Source organism: Aspergillus vadensis (assembly GCF_003184925.1).
Source record: "Aspergillus vadensis CBS 113365 unplaced genomic scaffold BO88scaffold_19, whole genome shotgun sequence".
Classification (NCBI taxonomy): Eukaryota; Fungi; Ascomycota; class Eurotiomycetes; order Eurotiales; family Aspergillaceae; genus Aspergillus; species Aspergillus vadensis.
The window spans coordinates 672436-692591 of record NW_020292057.1 but is presented as its reverse complement, the minus strand read 5'-3'; the positions used below and the strand labels follow the sequence as shown (position 1 = coordinate 692591).

General features: G+C 49.4%; 10 protein-coding genes across 10 annotated transcripts; 4 read left to right on the top strand and 6 right to left on the bottom strand.

Moving 5' to 3' along the window:
• Nucleotides 1-8: 8 nt before the first annotated feature.
• On the bottom strand, nucleotides 9-2305 carry BO88DRAFT_406597 (Zn(II)2Cys6 transcription factor). The gene is made up of 3 exons (XM_025707192.1): nucleotides 2041-2305; nucleotides 1879-1985; nucleotides 9-1821 (listed from the first exon to the last, which is right to left on the bottom strand). The coding sequence occupies exons 1-3, from the start codon at nucleotides 2296-2298 to the stop codon at nucleotides 93-95; spliced, it is 2094 nt and encodes a 697-aa protein (XP_025560779.1). The 5' UTR covers nucleotides 2299-2305; the 3' UTR covers nucleotides 9-92.
• Nucleotides 2306-2490: 185 nt separating this feature from the next.
• On the top strand, nucleotides 2491-3663 carry BO88DRAFT_369785 (dihydrodipicolinate synthase family protein; the record flags this gene model as incomplete). The annotated part of the gene is made up of 2 exons (XM_025704155.1): nucleotides 2491-2951; nucleotides 3012-3663. Coding segments are annotated over 2 exons (989 nt in total), but the record flags the coding sequence as incomplete, so codon positions are not given.
• A 329-nt stretch (nucleotides 3664-3992) lies between these two features.
• Nucleotides 3993-5253, bottom strand: BO88DRAFT_369783 (sialidase family protein). Its single transcript, XM_025704154.1, has one exon. It carries the CDS (start codon nucleotides 5232-5234, stop codon nucleotides 4014-4016), a length of 1221 nt encoding a protein of 406 aa, XP_025560777.1. The 5' UTR covers nucleotides 5235-5253; the 3' UTR covers nucleotides 3993-4013.
• A 249-nt stretch (nucleotides 5254-5502) lies between these two features.
• Nucleotides 5503-7575, top strand: BO88DRAFT_369779 (sugar porter family MFS transporter). Its single transcript, XM_025704153.1, has 4 exons — nucleotides 5503-5945; nucleotides 5998-6708; nucleotides 6769-7125; nucleotides 7182-7575. Exons 1-4 carry the CDS (start codon nucleotides 5727-5729, stop codon nucleotides 7524-7526), a joined length of 1632 nt encoding a protein of 543 aa, XP_025560776.1. The 5' UTR covers nucleotides 5503-5726; the 3' UTR covers nucleotides 7527-7575.
• A 916-nt stretch (nucleotides 7576-8491) lies between these two features.
• Nucleotides 8492-10277, bottom strand: BO88DRAFT_467329 (FAD-binding oxidoreductase; the record flags this gene model as incomplete). The annotated part of the gene is made up of 3 exons (XM_025711515.1): nucleotides 10167-10277; nucleotides 9087-10108; nucleotides 8492-8975 (listed from the first exon to the last, which is right to left on the bottom strand). The coding sequence occupies exons 1-3, from the start codon at nucleotides 10233-10235 to the stop codon at nucleotides 8492-8494; spliced, it is 1575 nt and encodes a 524-aa protein (XP_025560775.1). The 5' UTR covers nucleotides 10236-10277.
• A 197-nt stretch (nucleotides 10278-10474) lies between these two features.
• On the bottom strand, nucleotides 10475-12005 carry BO88DRAFT_467327 (NAD-dependent epimerase/dehydratase family protein). The gene is made up of 4 exons (XM_025711514.1): nucleotides 11541-12005; nucleotides 11291-11479; nucleotides 10947-11230; nucleotides 10475-10889 (listed from the first exon to the last, which is right to left on the bottom strand). Exons 1-4 carry the CDS (start codon nucleotides 11997-11999, stop codon nucleotides 10745-10747), a joined length of 1077 nt encoding a protein of 358 aa, XP_025560774.1. The 5' UTR covers nucleotides 12000-12005; the 3' UTR covers nucleotides 10475-10744.
• Nucleotides 12006-12579: 574 nt separating this feature from the next.
• Nucleotides 12580-13798, top strand: BO88DRAFT_467325 (zinc-dependent alcohol dehydrogenase family protein; the record flags this gene model as incomplete). Its single annotated transcript, XM_025711513.1, has 3 exons — nucleotides 12580-12712; nucleotides 12771-13217; nucleotides 13268-13798. 3 exons carry the CDS (start codon nucleotides 12580-12582, stop codon nucleotides 13732-13734), a joined length of 1047 nt encoding a protein of 348 aa, XP_025560773.1. The 3' UTR covers nucleotides 13735-13798.
• On the bottom strand, nucleotides 13582-16066 carry BO88DRAFT_406594 (fungal specific transcription factor domain-containing protein). The gene has a single exon (XM_025707191.1). The coding sequence runs from the start codon at nucleotides 15876-15878 to the stop codon at nucleotides 13863-13865; it is 2016 nt and encodes a 671-aa protein (XP_025560772.1). The 5' UTR covers nucleotides 15879-16066; the 3' UTR covers nucleotides 13582-13862.
• A 394-nt stretch (nucleotides 16067-16460) lies between these two features.
• Nucleotides 16461-17500, top strand: BO88DRAFT_90456 (uncharacterized protein). The gene is made up of 2 exons (XM_025713245.1): nucleotides 16461-16530; nucleotides 16590-17500. The coding sequence occupies exon 2, from the start codon at nucleotides 16702-16704 to the stop codon at nucleotides 17368-17370; it is 669 nt and encodes a 222-aa protein (XP_025560771.1). The 5' UTR covers nucleotides 16461-16530; nucleotides 16590-16701; the 3' UTR covers nucleotides 17371-17500.
• On the bottom strand, nucleotides 17501-19912 carry BO88DRAFT_467307 (major facilitator superfamily transporter). Its single transcript, XM_025711512.1, has 10 exons — nucleotides 19810-19912; nucleotides 19699-19762; nucleotides 19599-19653; nucleotides 19491-19552; nucleotides 19346-19443; nucleotides 18920-19289; nucleotides 18692-18871; nucleotides 18584-18669; nucleotides 18313-18528; nucleotides 17501-18247 (listed from the first exon to the last, which is right to left on the bottom strand). The coding sequence occupies exons 1-10, from the start codon at nucleotides 19904-19906 to the stop codon at nucleotides 17913-17915; spliced, it is 1563 nt and encodes a 520-aa protein (XP_025560770.1). The 5' UTR covers nucleotides 19907-19912; the 3' UTR covers nucleotides 17501-17912.
• Nucleotides 19913-20156: the final 244 nt, after the last annotated feature.

Below are 20156 nucleotides of genomic sequence, written 5' to 3'. Positions count from 1 at the left end.
ACAAATTGTGGTTAAGTAGTAGTAAGAAAATATCGGATACTACAAATATCATCGCAAACAACTCTGAACATCAACTTCCCAGCCTGACATATCTACGGCATGAAACTCGACACTAAATCGGGAAAGGTAAATTCTCCCATATCGGTGAACAGAAAATCATCAACGGGAGGCTCAGTAGAACCCAATACAAACATATTGTTCATAGAGCCCAAGGCCTGGGCTGAGTGTCCTGCACCATCAGCTATCTCTGCATGTTGAACCGCAGGAGGCAAGATGTTGCCAGTGTGGCTAGTTCCAGACAGACCATTCAGTCCTAACAAGGTAACCGTCTCGGAGAGCTTCCGAGTTAGCCCAGGCGCCATTCGGCGCAATGGGTGATATGTGATGCATTCTATCCTGCGAAAGACGCCTAAAACCGCACTAATGAGGTGAAGCTCGCCGTGTAGATCAATGTTTAATTGCACATGATGATTGTGACATATCTCCAGTAACAAGTGGCCGGCAAATGCGATCATTACATGGAAGTAGTGTGGCATGCCGACGAGGTTCTCGCTCATCTGGGGATCGTTTAGGATCATCTCAAAAATGGTGACGGTCGCCTCATGAGCCATTTGGGCTGCGGATAGAAAAGGAAGGGGGATAGGATTGCCACGGAGCCCCTTGAACACTTGATGACCGAGGTACAGTTTCCCAAACTGATAGTGCAGCTCCAACCCTCTTCTTGGAAATTCCCCGATATGCGCATTCGTGACGAAGAGGGCAGAGAATCGGGTAAACCACCTGTCGAGTTGTCGCGAGTAGTTGGTAATCTGATGAGTAAGGGCCGATGGCAGCTGCATCTCCTTGTCGGACCCCAAGACATCTCGAACTTGGCCCATGATTAAAAGCAGCGACACCTGCGACAGAATTCGTACGTCTGACTCAGTTGCTTCTGCGCGATGTAGGTATGATTCCCAGCTCACCGCAATATCCTTATCGTTCCGCAGAAGCGAGTCGCGGTTGTGGAGGATCGAGAGGTGTTGATCGCAGACGAATAATAAATACCATAGGCGAATGCGATCTGCTGCAACTATTGGTGACGAGTTCGATGGGGAGGAATACTCGGGCGGATGAATGCCAAGAAGAGAGTCGAAACTGCGATGGAGACGCATATCAGCTGCTCGACGGATGCCATCACTAGACAAGATTCGTGAAGCGTCTGCAAGCCAAAAAGAGGTAATACATAAGGCTCGTAGATATTCCACGTCACGCTTCTCAAACAGAGACCGCGAAACCTGGGAGCGAAACTCGCGGTTACACACTTCGTAGGTTTCCTGGTCATGGGGGTCATGGAGGGCTGAGACAGTGCATATGGCAGCGAGCAGTGTTGGAGATTCCTTGCGTAGATGGGTTATATCCTGATTCTCATTAGAGATGCCATAGAGAAAGTGATCTAGACGGGAGAAGTAGCGGTGCAGTAGTTTTTCTGCTGTTTCGACTGTGATGATGCCTTTACTAATGAGATCCACTCGGCCGGTAGTGCGAGTGACACCTGGTGGAATCTTCGTGGCGTTTGGAGTTCCATGTTTGGCGATGTCGAGGAAGGTATCAATAGGAGCCTGCACCGCTGTGGGTGACTCTGGTGGGGATACTTCGCATCCTTCTGTTGGACAAGCGTCACATTCACGGTCTGGCCCGATGCTTTCTGTAATAGCTCCCTCCTCATTTCCCTCATTTGCTGTTATTAGAAGTGGCCTTGGGCGTTGAAGGTCTAAGGTCTGGCAGATGGTGTCAATGGTATGATGCAGATTCTGTACATCGGTCCTCAGGTGCTCGACATTTCTGTAGGGCATACAAGTTTAGACTACATAGTTTGAGGTGGAAGAGGGAGAAACTGACTTGGTATCTTCAACCAAAGATTGAAGACTTCGATTTAGTACACAAGACAGCGATCGCCGGCGACATCGAACGCAAGGTGGACCATTTTCTGGCATATCACATTTTGTCTAGGGCGTGGGTATCAGATTGAGCGATGTAACCTCTTAGACACCGAAGTTTCACCTTGTTTTTCCGACAGGCCACACATGCAGTGACCTTTCGGGTGATACTGGGCAAGACATTGACCAGCGATGCAATTGCTGCGGGTTGTTGCGGGCTTCTCTCCGCATTTTGATGGGCAGGCGACTCAGACCGACCGGGATATTCCAGTGTGCCTTGCTGCTGTCGGGAGCTGGCCGAAGCTGGCGTGAGGGAGCCAGCGACTGCTTCCCTGTGGCCGTCGGCTTCCGTTATGGATGCCTGTCGCTTGCGCTTACCCATGTCGAATTGTAGCGCTTTTGATGTCGCAAACATTTCATTTGTCTGATGTTTCTGAGGGTTGTTGGGCGTTCAGCCTGGTTACCCCGCATTGTCGGTTATGTTTATCCCGGCCTTGTCGGGAGAAGCCCGAGTGGTTTGTTATAAAGACAGTAACTAGTAGTTTGTAGTATTGAACAATATTCCAGATAACAACCATGACCTCAGCAATTCCCCACAAGAGCAAACCGTTGCCTCCGGGCATATATTGCCCAGTAATTTCTTTGTTCAAAGGGACACCGCGGCAGGAGATCGACTACGATGCTTCCTACAAGTCCTTCACGTATCTCATCCGAAGTGGGATTGCCGGACTCGTACTCGCTGGCACGAATGCCGAGGCGGTTCTGCTATCGTCAATTGAGCGAAAGGAGTTGTTGAGAACTGCTCGACGGGCGGCTGTGGATTTGGGGTTTGATGACTTTCCACTGGTGGCGGGGATTAGTGGGCAATCAACCAGCGAATCTCTTCGCCTGGCCGAGGACGCTCGTGAGGCAGGAGCAGACTTTGGGCTACTTCTGCCGCCCAGCTATTGGCCTAAAGCAGTCACAAGAGACGTCATCCTTGACTTCTACACGGAAGTAGCAGACAGCAACATTCTTCCAATTGTCATATACAGCGTAAGGTCTCTTTCCACGCATAATGCATGCATGAATGTGGGCTTAACTAGGAGAAAATAGTTTCCCGCTGTCTGCAATGGCGTGGATATGAACTCGGATGTCATGTCCACATTGGCGCAGCATCCCAACATAGTCGGGGTAAAATTGACTTGTGGTAACGCTGGCAAGGTTACCCGGTTAACTCAAGAATATACCCACGAACAGTTTGGGGTATATGCGGGTTCATCTGACTGGCTCATCCCTTGTCTCAGCGGAGGCGGATCAGGCTGTGTGACAGGAATTGCGAACGTTTTCCCGAAATCAACTGCCAAGCTATTTTCTTTGTGGGAGGCCGGGCAGCTGGAAGAAGCAAGTAAATTGCAGGGGTTGATATCACAGGCCGAAAAGGCTTGCAAGGAAGGCATTGCGCCCACCAAGTTTGCCGCTGCACATTTTGCCGGACCAGTCGCAGGAGTGACGGACCAAGCAGCATTCCTCCCTCGAAAGCCGTATAAAGCACCATCAGCAGCAACGCAGGAATGGGTAATCGGTGTGATGAAGCATCTTGTGGATATTGAGAGTTCTTTGCCAGATGTACAAAGGGGGTGAATAGATAGGCCATAATAGAAGGATGCTGTTTCATAGCTAGATTATGTTCGACGATACTGAGGGCGCTATGGAAATCTACGAGTAGCTGCAAATACTAGTATACTATTGCAGCTGTTATGTACTTTGGTCTTATACTTGTATGGAAGGCGAATTCGATGTTTCGATCATCAAAGGAAACCAAGCTTACTATCCCGTTGTTTAACTTTGTAACCAAGAAGAAGATAAAATCACCTGCGACAGTGTATGTACGATGCCAAGCTATGAAGGGCACGGCTGCCACTTTGCCATTCATACTTGATTCAGCAGCATAGGAGGGAAACCGGAACGATGGAGAACCGGATGGCTGCTCTACATGCTTCGTAAAGAAAACTATCAGTCAATGTTCGTATATCTATCGCAATAGTATCACTATCAGTAAGCATATCTACAATGAGGCATATCTAAACTCGTATACCTGACCCGTAGTAGCAGCACCTATCCCGTTAGCCCAAGTCCCGCCGATATCCTTCTAATAGAGCCCGACAACCATCCAGCCGGACCATCGTCAAAGAAGTCTTCCTTGAGCTGCACGTACTTGATCCGCTGTCGCCAAAATGTATACGCAATGTGGATCGTCCCATCAGCACAGATCATGCTAGGATACGACAGCTCTCGGTTGAGCTTTCTCTCACTGTTGTTTGTCAAGCAATACCCATCTCCCTCCTCTAGTATTCGGTGCTTCCATGTGCTTCCCTTATCATCGCTCCAAGCAACACACAAGGGAGCTCTTGGTGACCCCCAAAACGACTCCCTGCCGTCCTTCGCTGATGCTTGATTTTTTCTTTCGTCCACCCCATCAGCAATATCATCATAAAGGCCTTGTCTTCTTCCTATAGCATCACGCTTGGAAGAATGATTGTAAACCAACACTACCCTACCGGAAGGCAGCACATCAAAGCAAATGCCTGCATTCGGGTTTGGGAGAGGGGTCGGCTGCGGGGCACTCCACACTAATCCATCTGGCGATGTCGCTAGGTAGATGTTGTCAGCCCAACGACTACGAAACATGCTCAGATACGTTCCATCCTTTAGTCGTTGGATCTCCATATGTACACACCCCGTGCTTTCGGGAACCTCTGAATCAGTCCAGGAACGACCCTGATCCCTTGACACGCGGATGCAGGAAATGTCATCATTTCCCAGCCATCGCTCTCCCGGTTGCACACGACACTTGAAAACTGGAACTACCCAAGCTCCATCATCAAGCACAACAACTGGCTGCCGGATGAAGGTACCAGTATCGTGGAACAAGACCTCCTCATCGCCCCATGTGGTGCCGCTATCGCGGGACACCCGATACTTGACAATGGCCGTGTCCTGGTCTCCAGCATGCTGGGAGGTGTAAAGAAGCCACAATTCTCCGGTAGGTGCGTGGAAGAGAACAGGATTCTGCTCGCTCCGGGTGTTGTCGTGGGTCATCTTGGACGCTTCCGTCCACTCACTCTCCCCGCATCTCAGCCGAGAAAGAAATATGCTGATGTCGGGCTTCCCTTCTAGACTTCCGCCAAACCAAGCACATAGCAGATCGCCGTTTGGCATTTGCAGTAGATTGGATGCATGGCTCTGTACCGTGGGTGCAGGCAGGTATGCCTCACGGTAGAAGTAGGGTTTGTCCACGGAACGGATTGAACTGTCTGAAGGAAATATGGCAGTCATCGTCAACCAAAACAGACTGGCTTAGATCTGTGGTCAAGACATCTCAGCTTCTGGTCTAAATTCCTCTCTCTTATTTCCAGAGCTCCAACATGATGACCTAATGAAAGTGCTTTGATTGGCTAATCTCCACAAAGGACCCAGGCCTTTCGGTCCAGCGCCGACGAGCCCCTCGACGCTCGGAGGACAGTCCGACGATCGGCTACAGAGCATAGCTTGGACTGATCCCCGCATTTACCCCGGATCCAATGCAGCTATCGCTCTGGGGTAATGCAGATCATGCCGGAACAGTCCAAGAGGGGCTGCGATCATGCGCAGCTTCCCCTCCATATATTGGAGCCCATTTCGGCAACAACCAGGGTGTATTTTGTCCTATGTGGGGAGAGTCGTACCTTGGGTTTCACATTGACCAGGGCCAAGATTCTTTTCATTGCATGCTCAAGTGGTCAAAAGTGTTGTCATCTAATTGTGGCCCTAATCTAAAGCCACATCTCAATGGCTGGAGGAACCAGCATCTGGGCGAGCCAGGAAGCCAGAACTGATCCCAGGCAAATCTTCAATGGAAGACTAGCCTATCTTTTAATCACCCTTGCCTGGGCTGGTTGGTTTTATGGCTTCGATACGGGAAATATCGGGGGAATCCTCACATTACCATCATTCGAACATGCATTTGGGCTCGATAAGCTGACCACGGCAGAGCTTGATAGCCGCAAGGTACCATACTCGCATACTCCCACAACGCAACGGAAAATGCTAAGAGGATTAGGGGACTATTGCAGCGATGCTCGCAGCCGGCGGATCAGCTGGCTCTCTCTGTGCAGCGCCAACCGCCGATTTCCTAGGCCGCAAGTGGTCTGTTTTCTTATGGGGGTTTGTGTTCGTTATCGGTGGTGTGATGCAAATGATTGCCAACTACAAAGTACTCATTGCCGGTCGCTTCATTGGCGGAATGGGAGTTGGGGCCAGTTCGATGCTGTCTCCACAGTTTCTGGCTGAGAACTCACCCAAATCGGTGAGAGGGTCGGCAACAGCCATGTACAACCTCATGATTCTAGCCGGATTGATGGTCGCCTTCTGGATTAATTACGGAGTCTCTTTGTGGTCGTTTCCAGGTGTTGAGCAAGACAACACCCAATGGAGAACGGCAATGGGGATTCAGTTGATTCCTGGGGTGTTGATGTGCTTGATGATTCCTTTCGTACCAGAAACACCTCGGTATCTGATTAACCACGGGAAGGAAGAGCAAGGACTGAAGAATCTCTGTCGGTTGAGGAAGCTTCCTGCTGAACATCCGTATATCCAGACAGAATATCAGGAAATTGTTGCCCAGGTCAGGTTCGAGCAAGAATGCCATCAAGGACACAGCTACTGGGTCGTTCTTCAAGACATCATTTTCATCAAGAGCAACGCAAGACGATTTTTTCTTGCCGTTATGTTATTCCTTTTCCACAAGTTTACCGGCACTGATTCCTTGAATGTGAGTCTAGAAGTGTCTATCACTCGCCATCACATTCCATACTGACAAAACTCACAATAGTACTACGCCCCAGAGATATTCGAACTTATCGGCGTAAACGGAACGTCGAACAGCCTCCTCACTACAGGCGTTTACGGAGTCGTCAAATTCGTCGTTACAATCTTCTACGTCACCTACCTAGTCGACCGAGTAGGTCGTCGTCGGCCACTTCTCGTCGGTGCCGTCCTCCAAGCAACCGCCATGCTCTACCTCGCCCTCTACCTCCGCTTCGCAGGTACAAACACTAGCACCGTCGGTGGAACACCAGCGGGAGGCATTGTTGGAATAGTGTGGATCTATATCTATGCCTTCGGATGGTCATTTGGGCATAGTGTGGCCTGCTACATCGTGGCGGCAGAGATATTTCCAACCAGAATCGTACGTATACCCTGCTGAGCCTCTGTCGTGTAACCGTGTAATTGATTCCCTAATAGAGATCCGTCTGTATGGGCTTCTGTTTCTTCGTCAACTGGATCGTCGACTACGGTATCACTCGAGCCACACCAGACATGATCACGAACATGGGATGGGGAGTGTTTCTTCTGTATGCTATGCTGACATACGCCGGAGTGGTGTTTATTTACTTTTGTCTGCCGGAATTGAAAGGAAGGTCAATTGAGAGTATTGATGACTTGTTCCAGAGACCATTGTGGACCATGTGGAGACACGCGTATCCCACGGAAGAGGAGAAAGTGCGGCAGGGAATTCCGCAGCTAGCTAAGGGGCAAGCCAACGATGATGGGGATAAGCAATCTATGAATCATGTTGAGAGTGTCTAGTTTATTCCATTGTCTATGGAAAATTTTCACATTATGTATTTGATTCAGGCTAGGGTGTGTTTATGTTATTATTTTGATACGGTTTTATTCTACTGTTAACCTGCTTACTATATTCTGATGCGGTCGATACACTATATAGTCGTATCACTATATAATCGTATCCGTTATCGCGCCGCCCATTACTACCCTCCAGCAACACGTATCTGATAAAACCAGCCCATCCATACCAGATCCGTGTAGGAGAAAACGGATAGTAACCTAGAGACACCCCCTCTTCTGTCTCACTTTCAGTCAGAAATTAGTGCCGGCGATCACAATGTGACAACTGTGTTCATTGGCTTCTATATATGCACCTACACTGTGCCAGGTCTCAACAAGCTTCCCTAAGGTTTGGTTGGACCTTGCGGATCGACTGGCCCACAAGCCGGCCTGGTCCGGGTGTTTGATCCTGCCGTCACTGGTTCTAGAGCTCTTTTCGTACTTTTTCTAACAAATAGTGCTTCGCTAGTTACCTGCAAGGCTGGGGGAGCATGAACAAAGAGAAAGGGGGTCGACCTAGAGTGAAAGACGTCTTGCTGTCGACCCCCGGGCACCCAGTCATTGGGAAAACCATCTTTAGTTGGGCACAGTACCCTGCTAAAGTGTTTGGCGAGGTGGTGTCCCGGAGGAGGGAGTTGTTGGTGGATTTCTCTAGTTCCAATCGATTCTTTGTCTACTTCTCCGGGGTGTCCCGAATCCCCACCGTGTTGGTGGTCTCATTGGTTGCTAACTGGAGCCCTAATTAGGATCGCTTGATGAGTAATGGACAAGGGTTTGCTGAGTTGGCGAAGACCATGAAAAAGAGATGAAAGACAATATCAGGAGAGAGAGTGAGGGACGGTGAGCAAGGTCAATAGATAGTAGAAAGCAGGAACAATCGTATTGCTACCGCCTAACATCCGTGAACTAAATACATACAATCCACATCACTGCGGAATCTTGAACCCTCCCGGCACCATCCTCTGAAAGACTCCGGTGGGATCAACTTCCCGGCTAATGCGCTGCAGCCGCGCGACGCTCTCAGGCCCATAACTAGCGATCGGATCTTGCCATTGCGCCGCATAGTTGAGATAAACAAATGGATGATATGCGTTCAACTCATGTGCGTCCGCCTCAATACCTGCAAACAGTGTCTTGGCGGCTTCCTCCACGCGGGCGTCATCGGCCGCATTATCCCAGGTAGCGCTCAGTAGAGTCACCACAAGCGCTTGTTCGGGGTCGGACGGCAGTCCCATCACATTATGGCCTGCAGGCGCCCGCGCGTAGATAGCAGGAGGTAGTGGCTCCAGAGAGATCGACCAGACGATACCCGGCACGTCCTGCACGGCTGCCAGACTCGTATCCCACCTCACGTAGGTCGCTTTCAGCATAGGCACGGTCGCATCGTGGGTCGTCACTACGCTTAGCTGTCTATTTTGGTTGTCATGGATTAGCTTTGACAGGTTGAATGGAGAACAGCACCGGAGAGCGAGAAGAAGGGTGGGAAGGGACGTAGGGACAGAGAACTTGAACAGTTCTTACCGTTTTCCATTCTGTGAAAAGGACCCCTGCTCTAGGGATATCTCATGTACCGGGGCTACACGCACAGTGCTGAATATCTGCGGAATATCGAAGAAGGCCCTGTACACAGCTGGTGGCGACGGTGGCTGCTGGCTATCTTCTCCGTTCTTCTCGTGTTTCTCCATCTCCCCGGTATACACAATGCTGTTCACCACAGCGGCCCCCTTGCCGCCGGCGAATCCAAAACTGGTGATTAACGAGGCATTCTCATCATAATGGCTCGCTGTCTTGGGATCAGCCAGCTCCGCAAATGCGCATAGCTGAGCATCGATGGTGTCTGTACTGCAATAGATAGACCCGCCATATATGGGGCCCTGGGGGAAGGCCCGCAGATAAAAGCCTGTTACTATTCCGAAGTTACTGTTCCCAGCCCCACGCAGCGCTGCCAGCCACTCCGGGTGTTGAGTTTCTTCATCCCAATGCGCAATCGTTCCATCGGCCAGGACTATCTCTACGCCGACTATGCTATCGCACGTCCACCCATAACGGGGCGAGAAATATGACATGCCGCCCCCGAGCGTCAGTCCGCCAACCCCGACCTGTGCGGCGCGGCCGCCCGCTACTGAAAGACCCAGCGGGTCGAGGTGGGTATAAACATCTCCCCACGTGGCACCTGCTCCAACGAAGACTGTCTTTTTATCACCGTTGTCTCCGGACGGAGGCAGGACCTTGATGGTGTTGAGAGCGCGCAGGTCGATGGTGATGCCGTGATGGATGTTGGACGCTCCCCCGAAGGAGTTGTGCCCACCGGACCGGATGGCAAATTGGCATTTGGCTTGCTCGTGTGCAGGCAGAGCCGACGAGGTCGTCACCAAGCTGGTGATTATCTTAGACACATCTTCGGCTGAGTCCGGGGACACCACGCAGGACGGATGCAGATCACTGTTCTGCTGGGCAAAATATGAATTTTGAGAGGCTTCATATGCAGTTGTGTTCGGGAACGAGATTTTGTCTGGCCCCAAAGTTGAGGCTAGATTGAGGCACTGCAGACATAGCAGAGTTAGAGTCGTGTATGTGCATGAGCTTTGGGGTTGCACGCACGCAGGCTTGCAGCGGGGATTTGCTAGCCGTGGGAGGAGCATGGCTGCCATTGAGGGGTGATTGTTCCATGGTGAAGCGAAGATACGAGGGACAAAGGCCGATAAATCAAAGGGGGAGAATTGGAAAGAAAGCGAAGAAGGGAAAGAGAGGACAATGGCTGCAAGAGGGCGCAGCGGCTTTTTATGAGTAACCCCAAGGCTTGGTTGCTGCTAAATTAGTGCTGTGCTTAGTGCTGTAAAGTGTACAGGGGTGGTAAACCTAGAGACTTAGTGGTATCCATCGCCGTTTCAACTCTGGTCAAGACTGGTATTTGCTTAAAGATGACTGCAGATCGTTTTCCTTTCGCTATGGTTCCTTTGCTTTCCATTTATGAAAACCACACATCGAAGAATTAAAATGCTGAATGATATATATAAGAGATAATATAGGATAAATAAAGCAAATAAGAAGGCGATCTGAATAGGATTCTGACTAGATGGCCTGAATAATATCAGTACTATTCAAAATTACAGATCCACGATACTTAACCCGCTGCCTGCATTGATGGGGACTGGAATTATATCCACTACTAAACAACCCTATCTTATATCCGGTCGCTTATTACCACCCTCCAGCCCCTTCATGATAAACTCAACTTCATCGTCTGCCACATCAAGTATATGGTGAGGCGGATATTGTGGCACCCACCCAATTTTCTGTCCATGCTCAGGCGTAAACATACACCTAGTCTCACAGTTAGCACTGCTTTCAAACACCCCCATCCAAGATAACATTACTTACCTCCCCCCAATAAGCACCGGCACCTCATCCGGTGCAACACCAAGCGCCTCGCCCATCTTCGCCAACACTTCATCATCGGCCTGCACAACAACCTCATCCTCAACCAACCCACGCTTCGCAAGCGCCTTAGCCATCGCACTGTAAATTTTATTCCACGCAACACTGCCCGAAGCAGCAAGGAAGAAACCATTCTTGCCGTGGCTGATTTCTTCTCCTGACAGTATCTTCCGGAGGATGTGCAGGTACAACTCTGCTGTATCGGAGATGTGGCACACAGGCCAGATCTGAATATTCATTATTAGGAGATATAAATGCGAATGGTGAATAGTACGGAGGATACATACAGGATCGTCCGTGTCAACCTTATACACTCGACGCAGCTTTAAAGCAGCACGAACAATATCAACATCTTGGATCGAAGTCCGGTTTCCGAACCCTTCCCCCTGGCCGTATACAAGACACGGAGCGAAGATGTAGCTCGACACGCCGTGTGCTTCGGCTGTGTCGATGATAGTGGCATTGGTGCTGGCGGACTATTGTTCCTTAGTAACATTGGCCCATTACAGCAACAAAGATGATGCATAGTCAACTCACCTCAGCAGCAAATTGATGCTTGGACTTCGCCTCCTTCTGGATATGGTAAAGTCTCGGATTCGTATCCAACAGTACCTGATCGACAGAGACACCCGCATGTCGACTAAACTGCTTTGAGCCAGTTGTGTGTAGTAAATGTACATCTTTCCCTGTTCTCTTCTTGACCTCTCCTAAACCTCTGATGAATGCCGGTTGATGCTTTGCGGAGTAGGCGTCGATGAGGTAGTAGACGATGGTAATTTTCTTATCGATGATGGTCTGGGTGACGGTTTCATGATCGCTGACATTGAGAATAAGGGGCTCTGCACCATATAGCTTTTGCGCTTGTTCTCCTTGATCCTCTGATCTTACCAATGCGTATAGTTTCTCGTATGGTGGGAGGTTGGCGTTCTTCCAGCGCGCTAGGACGGTGCCTCCTAGGTAGCCGGACGCTCCAGTGATGAGGATGTTGTGGCACATTGTGTTCTATGTTATGGGGATTGAGGTATATAGGAGGAGGAAATTCTTAACGTGCGCTCTTAAACTGTCTTAATTTTAATGCTGATAATGAATGGAGTTAAGTAGGTTATGTATGTCTGGATATGGGATTAGTAACAAAATACTTCCGTGTCGTCACTGACGCGCTAACCGTTTACGGACTGCTCCTGAAGTTCCTATTGGTCAAATCGATTTTCTCCTGCTCCACTCATAGTAGTATCGGAGTGCTTCGCAGAAGATCTCCATATCCTCCTGTGGGTTACGCCTTCAATAATTCTGTCGGAATCAAGGAGAGAGTTTTGGTGTCTCCACAGAGCATGGATTCTGGATTAGCAATCATTTCTATCTGGTGGGGTTGATGGTGCTCCTGAATATCTCTCTCCTCATTGCCCCGCCAATAGGAACGACGGGAGCGTTCAAGTCCATTTACTTCCATCACATTGAAACCGAAAGACCTAACAAAGTAACTTCAAGGCATATAAATGTACGAGCAACTTATCAGACTCTGTAAAACTTGTAACAAATTCTGTTTTAGCTCCTTGTATACTCCAACACCCACACCATGCAACATTACATCTCCCACTTCGACGGCATCGATGGCCTCAAGATAGAAGACGTGCCACTCCCATCACCTGGGCCAGGCGAGGTCCTCGTCCAGGCCCGGGCTATATCGCTGAACTACCGCGACATAGAAGGTAGGCGTCGTTTCCCCTCGCCATGTCATGCACCCAGCAACTAATCTTCTCACTCAAGTGATCAACGGCGAATACAACCACCACCGCGCAATCAAGCAAGTGCCAAATATAGTCCCCTGCTCAGACATGTGCGGCGTTGTCCAAAGCGTCGGCAAAAATGTCACCAAATGGAAAGTCGGCGATCGCGTGGTTTCCTTATTCGTCCCAGACCACAAGACAGGACAACTGACTGAGAGAGCGCTCGCTACCAGCTTGGGCCTCCCTCAGCATGGTGTGCTGGGAACGCATCGTGTTTTCGTGGAGGATGCGTTGGTCAAGGCACCCGAGCACATGAGTGATGAGGAGGCATGCACGCTGCCAATCGCGAGTGTTACGGCGTGGATGGCGATCAATGGCACGCGGCCGTTGGGCGAGAATGGGGGCCGGGGGGAGTATATCCTTCTTCAGGGGACCGGTGGTGTTAGTATTGCTGGGTTGCAGATTGCGAAGGCATCTGGTGCGAAGGGTATGTTATTTAGTCCCTAGATATATGATTGGGCTGACTCTCTGGTACAGTTATAATTACTTCATCATCTGATGAGAAACTAGCCAAGGCGAAGGACCTCGGAGCAGACTTTGGTATCAACTATCGTCAGGTACCGGAATGGGCTAAAAAAGTGATGGAAGTTACGGAAGGACATGGCGCGGATATAATTCTCGAGACGGGTGGGTCGCAGACATTAGGTCAGAGCTTCGCGTGTGCTGCGTACGGTGGCCTGATCAACTGCATTGGGTATACTTCTGGCAAGACTCAAGCTTCTGGAGAGCAAAAGAACGTTAATCTGCTCACTCTGAGTCGTAGCTTGACTTTGAAGGGATTTGTTAACGGACCGACGGATCGCTTCGAGGAGCTGATCAATTTTGGTGAGAAACATGACATACATCCTGTCATCTGCAAGGTCTTTTCTTTCAGCCAGGCGAGGGATGCTTTCAGATATCTGCAAAGTGGCTCGCACTTTGGAAAGATTGTTATTCGGGTTTAGCTGGTGCGGTTGTTTGACTGTCCAGCGATAAACAGCAGAGAAATGTGCCCAGGGATAAGTTCAGGATCAACCCGTTCAATGTACATATGATGGCGTGAGAAAAGCCTGTATCTAGAGTAACCTTATTGCTACTGTAAATCCTGGGATGCATGAACAGCAGAATCCCCGAGCAACGTTGAATGAGAAAAGTCCGTGAAGGCTTCGTTGACTCCATCGCAATAACTGGGCCAGATATCAGGATCAACAAGATCCGCCCAGGGCCAAAACAAATCATCACTTGTCTGGTTCTGTGGAAGAGACCAAAAGGACTGATCAATATTCGTATTGCCAGCATCCATGTCCATGTTTACCGAATCAGACTGTTGATTCAGCCGTCGTGTCATACCATCTTTTGTTGGCGGAGGCACATCGTTTGTACTTTCGGACACACCACGCCGGAGGTCAATATTCAACATCATAGTCAATTTGTCAACCTTCTCACATAGATGACGAGTGAGACATGCTGCACGAACTGCGGCGTCATTTTGATAGCCCGCAAACTCAAATGTCTCCAGGGCGAGGTCGACGTAGCCTCGTGCTTGTGGACAGCGCGGACAGAAAGGAAAAGCCAACATGAAACCCATCAGCGTCAGCACGGCATTCCACTGATATTGATAAAGTTCACATGATCCGTAGAATATATCATGCGCGGTCATACAAGAATACACTGTTTGGATCGTTGCCAAGGCGTGTTTCAGAGCAGTTGCAGCATGTGCGCCGGCAAGGGGATTTTCTCGGTTCATGGCGGGCTGACGAGGGAATTGGATAAAAACTCTATGCAGACTAATCATGGCATCGTGGTATTGGAGTTCAAGCAGGGCCTCCGTTTGAATTTGGAGTGGCGCTTTAATCATATAGTCATTGTACTCCTCGCCACCTCCATTCTCTCCCGGACCACAGAAATACTTTCGTGAGACGGGCACATCTTGGACATCCAGGTGAAGGTGCTTGAACCACGTGTTTTGGCGTAATTCGTCTTTCCATACACGTAAATGATGCAAATTATCTGTCAAAACGTTTGCCTGAAATTCGATGTCATGTGTCTTTCTTGTCTTTTCATGGTGTGCCATTGACTCAATGACAGCCAGGGCCGCACACGTGAGACGAATCGATTCATTATGATATGGGAACCGTACCGGACGGGGCGGATCGTTCGACATCCAACATGGCGGCGGAGATCTAGATATAGGAAGCTGTACACTAATAGGCTTTCCAAGGTGCCTTGAGCAGCGGAAGTCGAGATGGACTAAGGTCCACCAGATACGAGAGTGTAGCTCCGCCTGCTCCCGGGATGCTTGAGGGGGCGAATCACAGTCAAGGTCTAATGATCGAGCAATCCGAACAGCGAGCCCAATCATGTTATACGCTGCCTGGTGTTGTCCGGCGTCCAGTAAGTACAAGGTCATGATACAGTAGCACTGAAGGATTGGAAGGGAGGGCTTCGCAAACGTTGAATATTGCATCGCGCCTATTAGACAACGTTGGAAATAAGGCATGCCAATCTTCTTCGAACACCGATTGCTCCTATTGAATTGCTTCCATTGCAATCCAAGAAGCCGAGAATTAAGGCCAGAGTAGAATATGTACTGCATGGTGTAGGCGGTTACAGCATCCCGCAGAGGTTGTGAATGGGAGCCGGTCAGAGTATCCTCGTGGGATGGAGGGCGCTCTAAATCCTCTCGGCGAATAATTGGAACTTGTGGGAGTAACCGTGCCCAGAATATCTCTAGAACACGATTGACTTGACCGGAGGATAAATCGCACTCAACCGCAGCTGTGCCATCTGTATCATGGGGGGTAAAAGGTGATGAATAAGCAGGAGGGGGGCCCGCATGGGACCACCGAGAGGACAGTTGGGATATACCAGCACAGAAGGTGTTTATGCGATCGATGAAGCCAAGTGTTGAGTCCATGCGATAGTTGATCGGAGCTGTCTCTGTGTCGTCGGGACAAGATGCCATGCCTCCGCTGGATTTCTGTCTTCGCTTGTTGACACTGGCTCTCGGGGTGGCGGGAAGTGAGGATGGGGACGCATCCATAGCAGCATCTGCCCGACCAGATGGGCTGTCAGAGCGCCTTAGACGGCTACAGTGCACCTTGTTCATCACGCATTGATGGCAGGGGGCAACTGCATCGCACCGCACTCGATGCTCTCGACAGAAACGGCATGCCCGGCGCACTTTGCGGCGCCTAGGCACTGAACCTGTGGTCGGAAAGGTATGTATCATCTTCCCAGTTACTGCGGCTGAAGTAGCATGAAGGATGATCTTTTCTAAGCATTGTCGAATTGACGCCACAAGTGTTCAGTGGATGTTCTTTTCAGGCATCGGCGCAAGTCTGGATATGAAGATTAGTCACCAAGATTCCCCAGGCGTGACTTGTCAGGTGATCACCGCAGCGACGATGAGCTGCCTTATAAGCAAGATCAGGCCTTTGTCATGTATGAGAGTTTTTTTGATCTATCAACAATCGACCACTGAGTATCTTAACCTTTATGTTGCCTAAGTCGTAGTTCCACTCAGCCAAGGTACAAGTGCCGCCAAAAGCTTTTTTGATGAACTGGCTGGAACGCCAAGAATATGCGACGTCCTTGCTGATGCACCCAACCCCTCAACCAACTTCACATAACAACCCCAGCCATGTGGGAGTGCAACATTGCAGGTTGCAACAAGCCAGCTGTACGATCGGACGGTGACTGTTATTTGCGACCGTCATTTCTGTGCCACACATGTTGAACACGGATGTCCGAAGTGGCAGGTGAGGAGAGAAATATATCATTCTCTCAAGTCCTAACTTATCTAACGATCCACATCAAGGACGGGGAACTCTACGATCTAGCTGCCCAGGAAGCTGAGAGGGGCGAGATAACCAGGCTACTAGAATCTCTGAACTTATCTGCACTTCTCGAGAAAGCAAGCTATTTACGAAATGGTATTGCCTGCTCAGCCGCTTGTGTATGACAGATCGGCACGTTCATCGGTGATGGGCGGCATGAATTACCACATAGAAATTCTGTTTGCTGATGGAGTTCGGTGGCTGGCTCGTATTCGAAGATTTAACGCTACTTCACCACCGCCCGACCTACGTGACTATATCATGCGCAGCGAGGTTGCGACTCTCCAATTCCTTGGCAAAAGCAAAATACCTGTTCCGAAGGTGTTCGACTACGCGCTGGAAGGCCAGACTCCCGTCGGCGTTGGATATATACTCATGGAAAAACTCCCGGGAAAGTCATTACGCTGGTCCCTCGCGTCCCAGGAGCAAAGGAAGAAAGTTATGACCCAGCTAGCAGATGTATGTCTTGAGTTCGAACGTTTTGCGTTCAACAATATGGGATCTATGGATGAACCAGGAAGTGACCACATTGCTCCGTTTGCCCAGAAATCATTGACTGAATATGTCAACTCGCAGATGGCTCTCCTCGAGCCATACAAGGACCCGAGAATGTACCTCCAATCGAGCATTGAGCTCATAATGAGATTGATCCTGAGAAGGGAAAGCTATGCAGGACGCGAGATAGATGCATTCCTAGTTCACGAGTTTCTCCTTGATTGCATCCCAAGAATCATAGAACACCACACTTATGACGACGGATGATTCTATCTACGGCACGCTGATGACAAAGGTGACCATATTCTCGTTGATGGTGATTACAATATCACGGGAATCGTTGATTGGGAATGGGCTCATACGGACTCAAAAGCTGAAGCCTTTAAATCGCCCGTCATGCTTCTCCCAGTTTCTGACTTTTACGAAGGAGTCAATACCGTTGGCGAGGTTGAATCCACTTTTGCAGATATACTTGAGGCAAAAGGAAACAAGGGACTTGCAGGCATAGTCAGGAATGGGAGACTGCTTCATTGGTCCCAGTTCTGTTGTGGATATGACTTTGCAGACTGGGATGGGTTTCTAGGCCTTTTTCGAGGCCTTCGAAATGCCTTGAACGTAGATGCAGATATGAGTTGGGATGATTGGAAGACAAACGCTTTGGAACGATATTCGGGTGATGCGCGTCTGAAGACTCTACTCGGGCAGATGGGATAGGATTTTATCCTCATTATCAAGTGATATTTCTTTATGACAATGAGGAATGTGCAAAAGAGAGCCTGATTCGAATACCTAGAGCCAATATCCCTCGCTCACATGGTATACCGGAAATAAACATTGTTCATATCCGTAACATCCTGCGCCCCCAACTCTCTACCCCGCCGTTCCTGCGCCTCTTTAGAGATCCCCATGCTCTGTACAATGCGATCCCTGCGTCGGTTCTCCCACATATACCAGCCTCTCCAGACTAAAATAACAATCACCTCGAGAGCGAAACACACCGAGCACGCGATTGTTCCCGAGACATATCGGGGCGCATCTTTGGTCTTGAACACCTGCGCACCAGCCATGTTTCCAGCGCAATAGGCGATCAACGTCATGGCCGACACGACGGATCGTTTCGTTTTGCCTGCGACATTGGAGGGAACTAGCGGATGTGATTCATTAGTAACATATAGCTATGAATGGCAAGAGGTGAGTAGGTGAACATACTGAGACTCCAACCCAGGAAGATAGCCATAGAAAAGACAACTGTCATCATGAACATTCCCCATTTAACCCACTTGTATTGGGGCGTGTTAGGGAGTAGGGACATGACTAGGAGGGCGATGAAAGGAAGAATGCAGCAGGCAACCATGACCCACATGCGCTGGTTTTTGACTTTGCGAGTGTATAATCCAACGATGAGGAAGCTAACTACGTAGGCAGCTGGCGAGAGATATATAATTAGTTTAAGTTCAAAATGGGGTGAAACGGGCTATACCATATCTGGGACAACCGTAAAGCATGGATTCCCAGTCACTAAAGCCAAAGGTCTCGTACATGAGGGAGCTAAAGGTTGTAATGCCTCTGTGTTCAACCAAGAATTAACTGATAGACCGCGCCATGGGGGAGCTGCGTGTTGACTTGCCCGTTGGGAATATTGCCAAGGAAAGAATTGGCGAAGGAAAAGTAGAGTTGTGGATCTTTGAAGGCTTCGATAACTTGTGGCCAGGACCACTCTTTACCCGTCGTATCCTGACCAACTTGGTTGTCCAGCGTGCGGGCGGTCCTGTCATGGTAAGTATTCCGGTGGCGATGGAGATGGGCCAAAACCTACGACATGCGTTTCTCATCCTCACTTAGCCAGCGCACCTCGTGTGGGCAACCGAGCAAGAAGAAGGCGGCTACTGCACCGGCGAGGGTAAGCGAACCTAAGAAAAGTGAAATGCATCTCCAGGCCGCGATACCGCCGTGGGCTTCAACATGTCTAGCAATGGCGTATAAAATAAGATTACAGACAATACAGAAGAAGCCCTCTGATGACTGCCAAAAGAGGGAGCGGTTGGCATGTTCCTCGGTGCGGTACCAGACGCCTGTAATGTGGAGGAAGCCAGGAGATATATTGCTTTCGAAGAAGCCTTGGAGGGCACGGAGGGCCATCAACTGTGACCAATTTTGTACGGCGCTGATACAGATGAGGCATATTCCTGGACAATATAATTACGTTGGCCAAGTGCGGTCACGGATTGCCTGCATGACTCACCCCAGCATGTAATATAGATGGATAAGACCAAGCCAACATTGAATCTTTGTAACAGATAGACAGAGGGGAACTCCCCGATAAGGTATGTAAGATAGAAGCTGCAGACACGTTTAGTATGTTCTGTGTGTTAGGCATTCTTACATACATAGTGGTCAGCCATTGATATTGTTGGTCGTGTAGATTCAGGTCATCCTCCATTCCAAATATCTGGACCTGTCAGCAAGCGCATCCAATTGAAAAATAAAATACTTACCGCTTGAATACTAGTTGAGGTCTTGTCTACCTGCTGTATTCCGTAGAAGAAGAACCTGAACCGTTAGACAAGCCTTTCTCAGGCAGGGCTAAGCACATACATCATTGGCAAGAGATAGTAGTCGATCTTCCGGGTCAATTTCTTATATTGTTGCTCAGTATTGTCTGTATAATGTCAACAGCGTCCAGCTGTAGCGAAGGAAGTAGCGTACCAGACACTAAAATGTCCCCTACCTCCACATTGGTAGCCTTGATGACGGGGTCGTCATTCTTGTCAGTCGATTTTCGGTCCATGTCTAATACGTCCATGTTCAGAGCATGTATGTCTCTGTCGTGTGAGAATCATCAAAGTGTACAAAATCTTCAGAATCGCCCCTATATCTAGGTGCGGACTTCATAAGACGCAACCCCTCAAGTGCTGATATCAGATAAACAGCAATTGCTATCTGATAAGGAAATCAATCTGCCCCAACGTATCCCTTAGCTATCCAATAACAGTCACTCAATACCCTAGTTCAGAATGAGACGGTTGTACACTTTGGTATGCATTTCTCAAGGC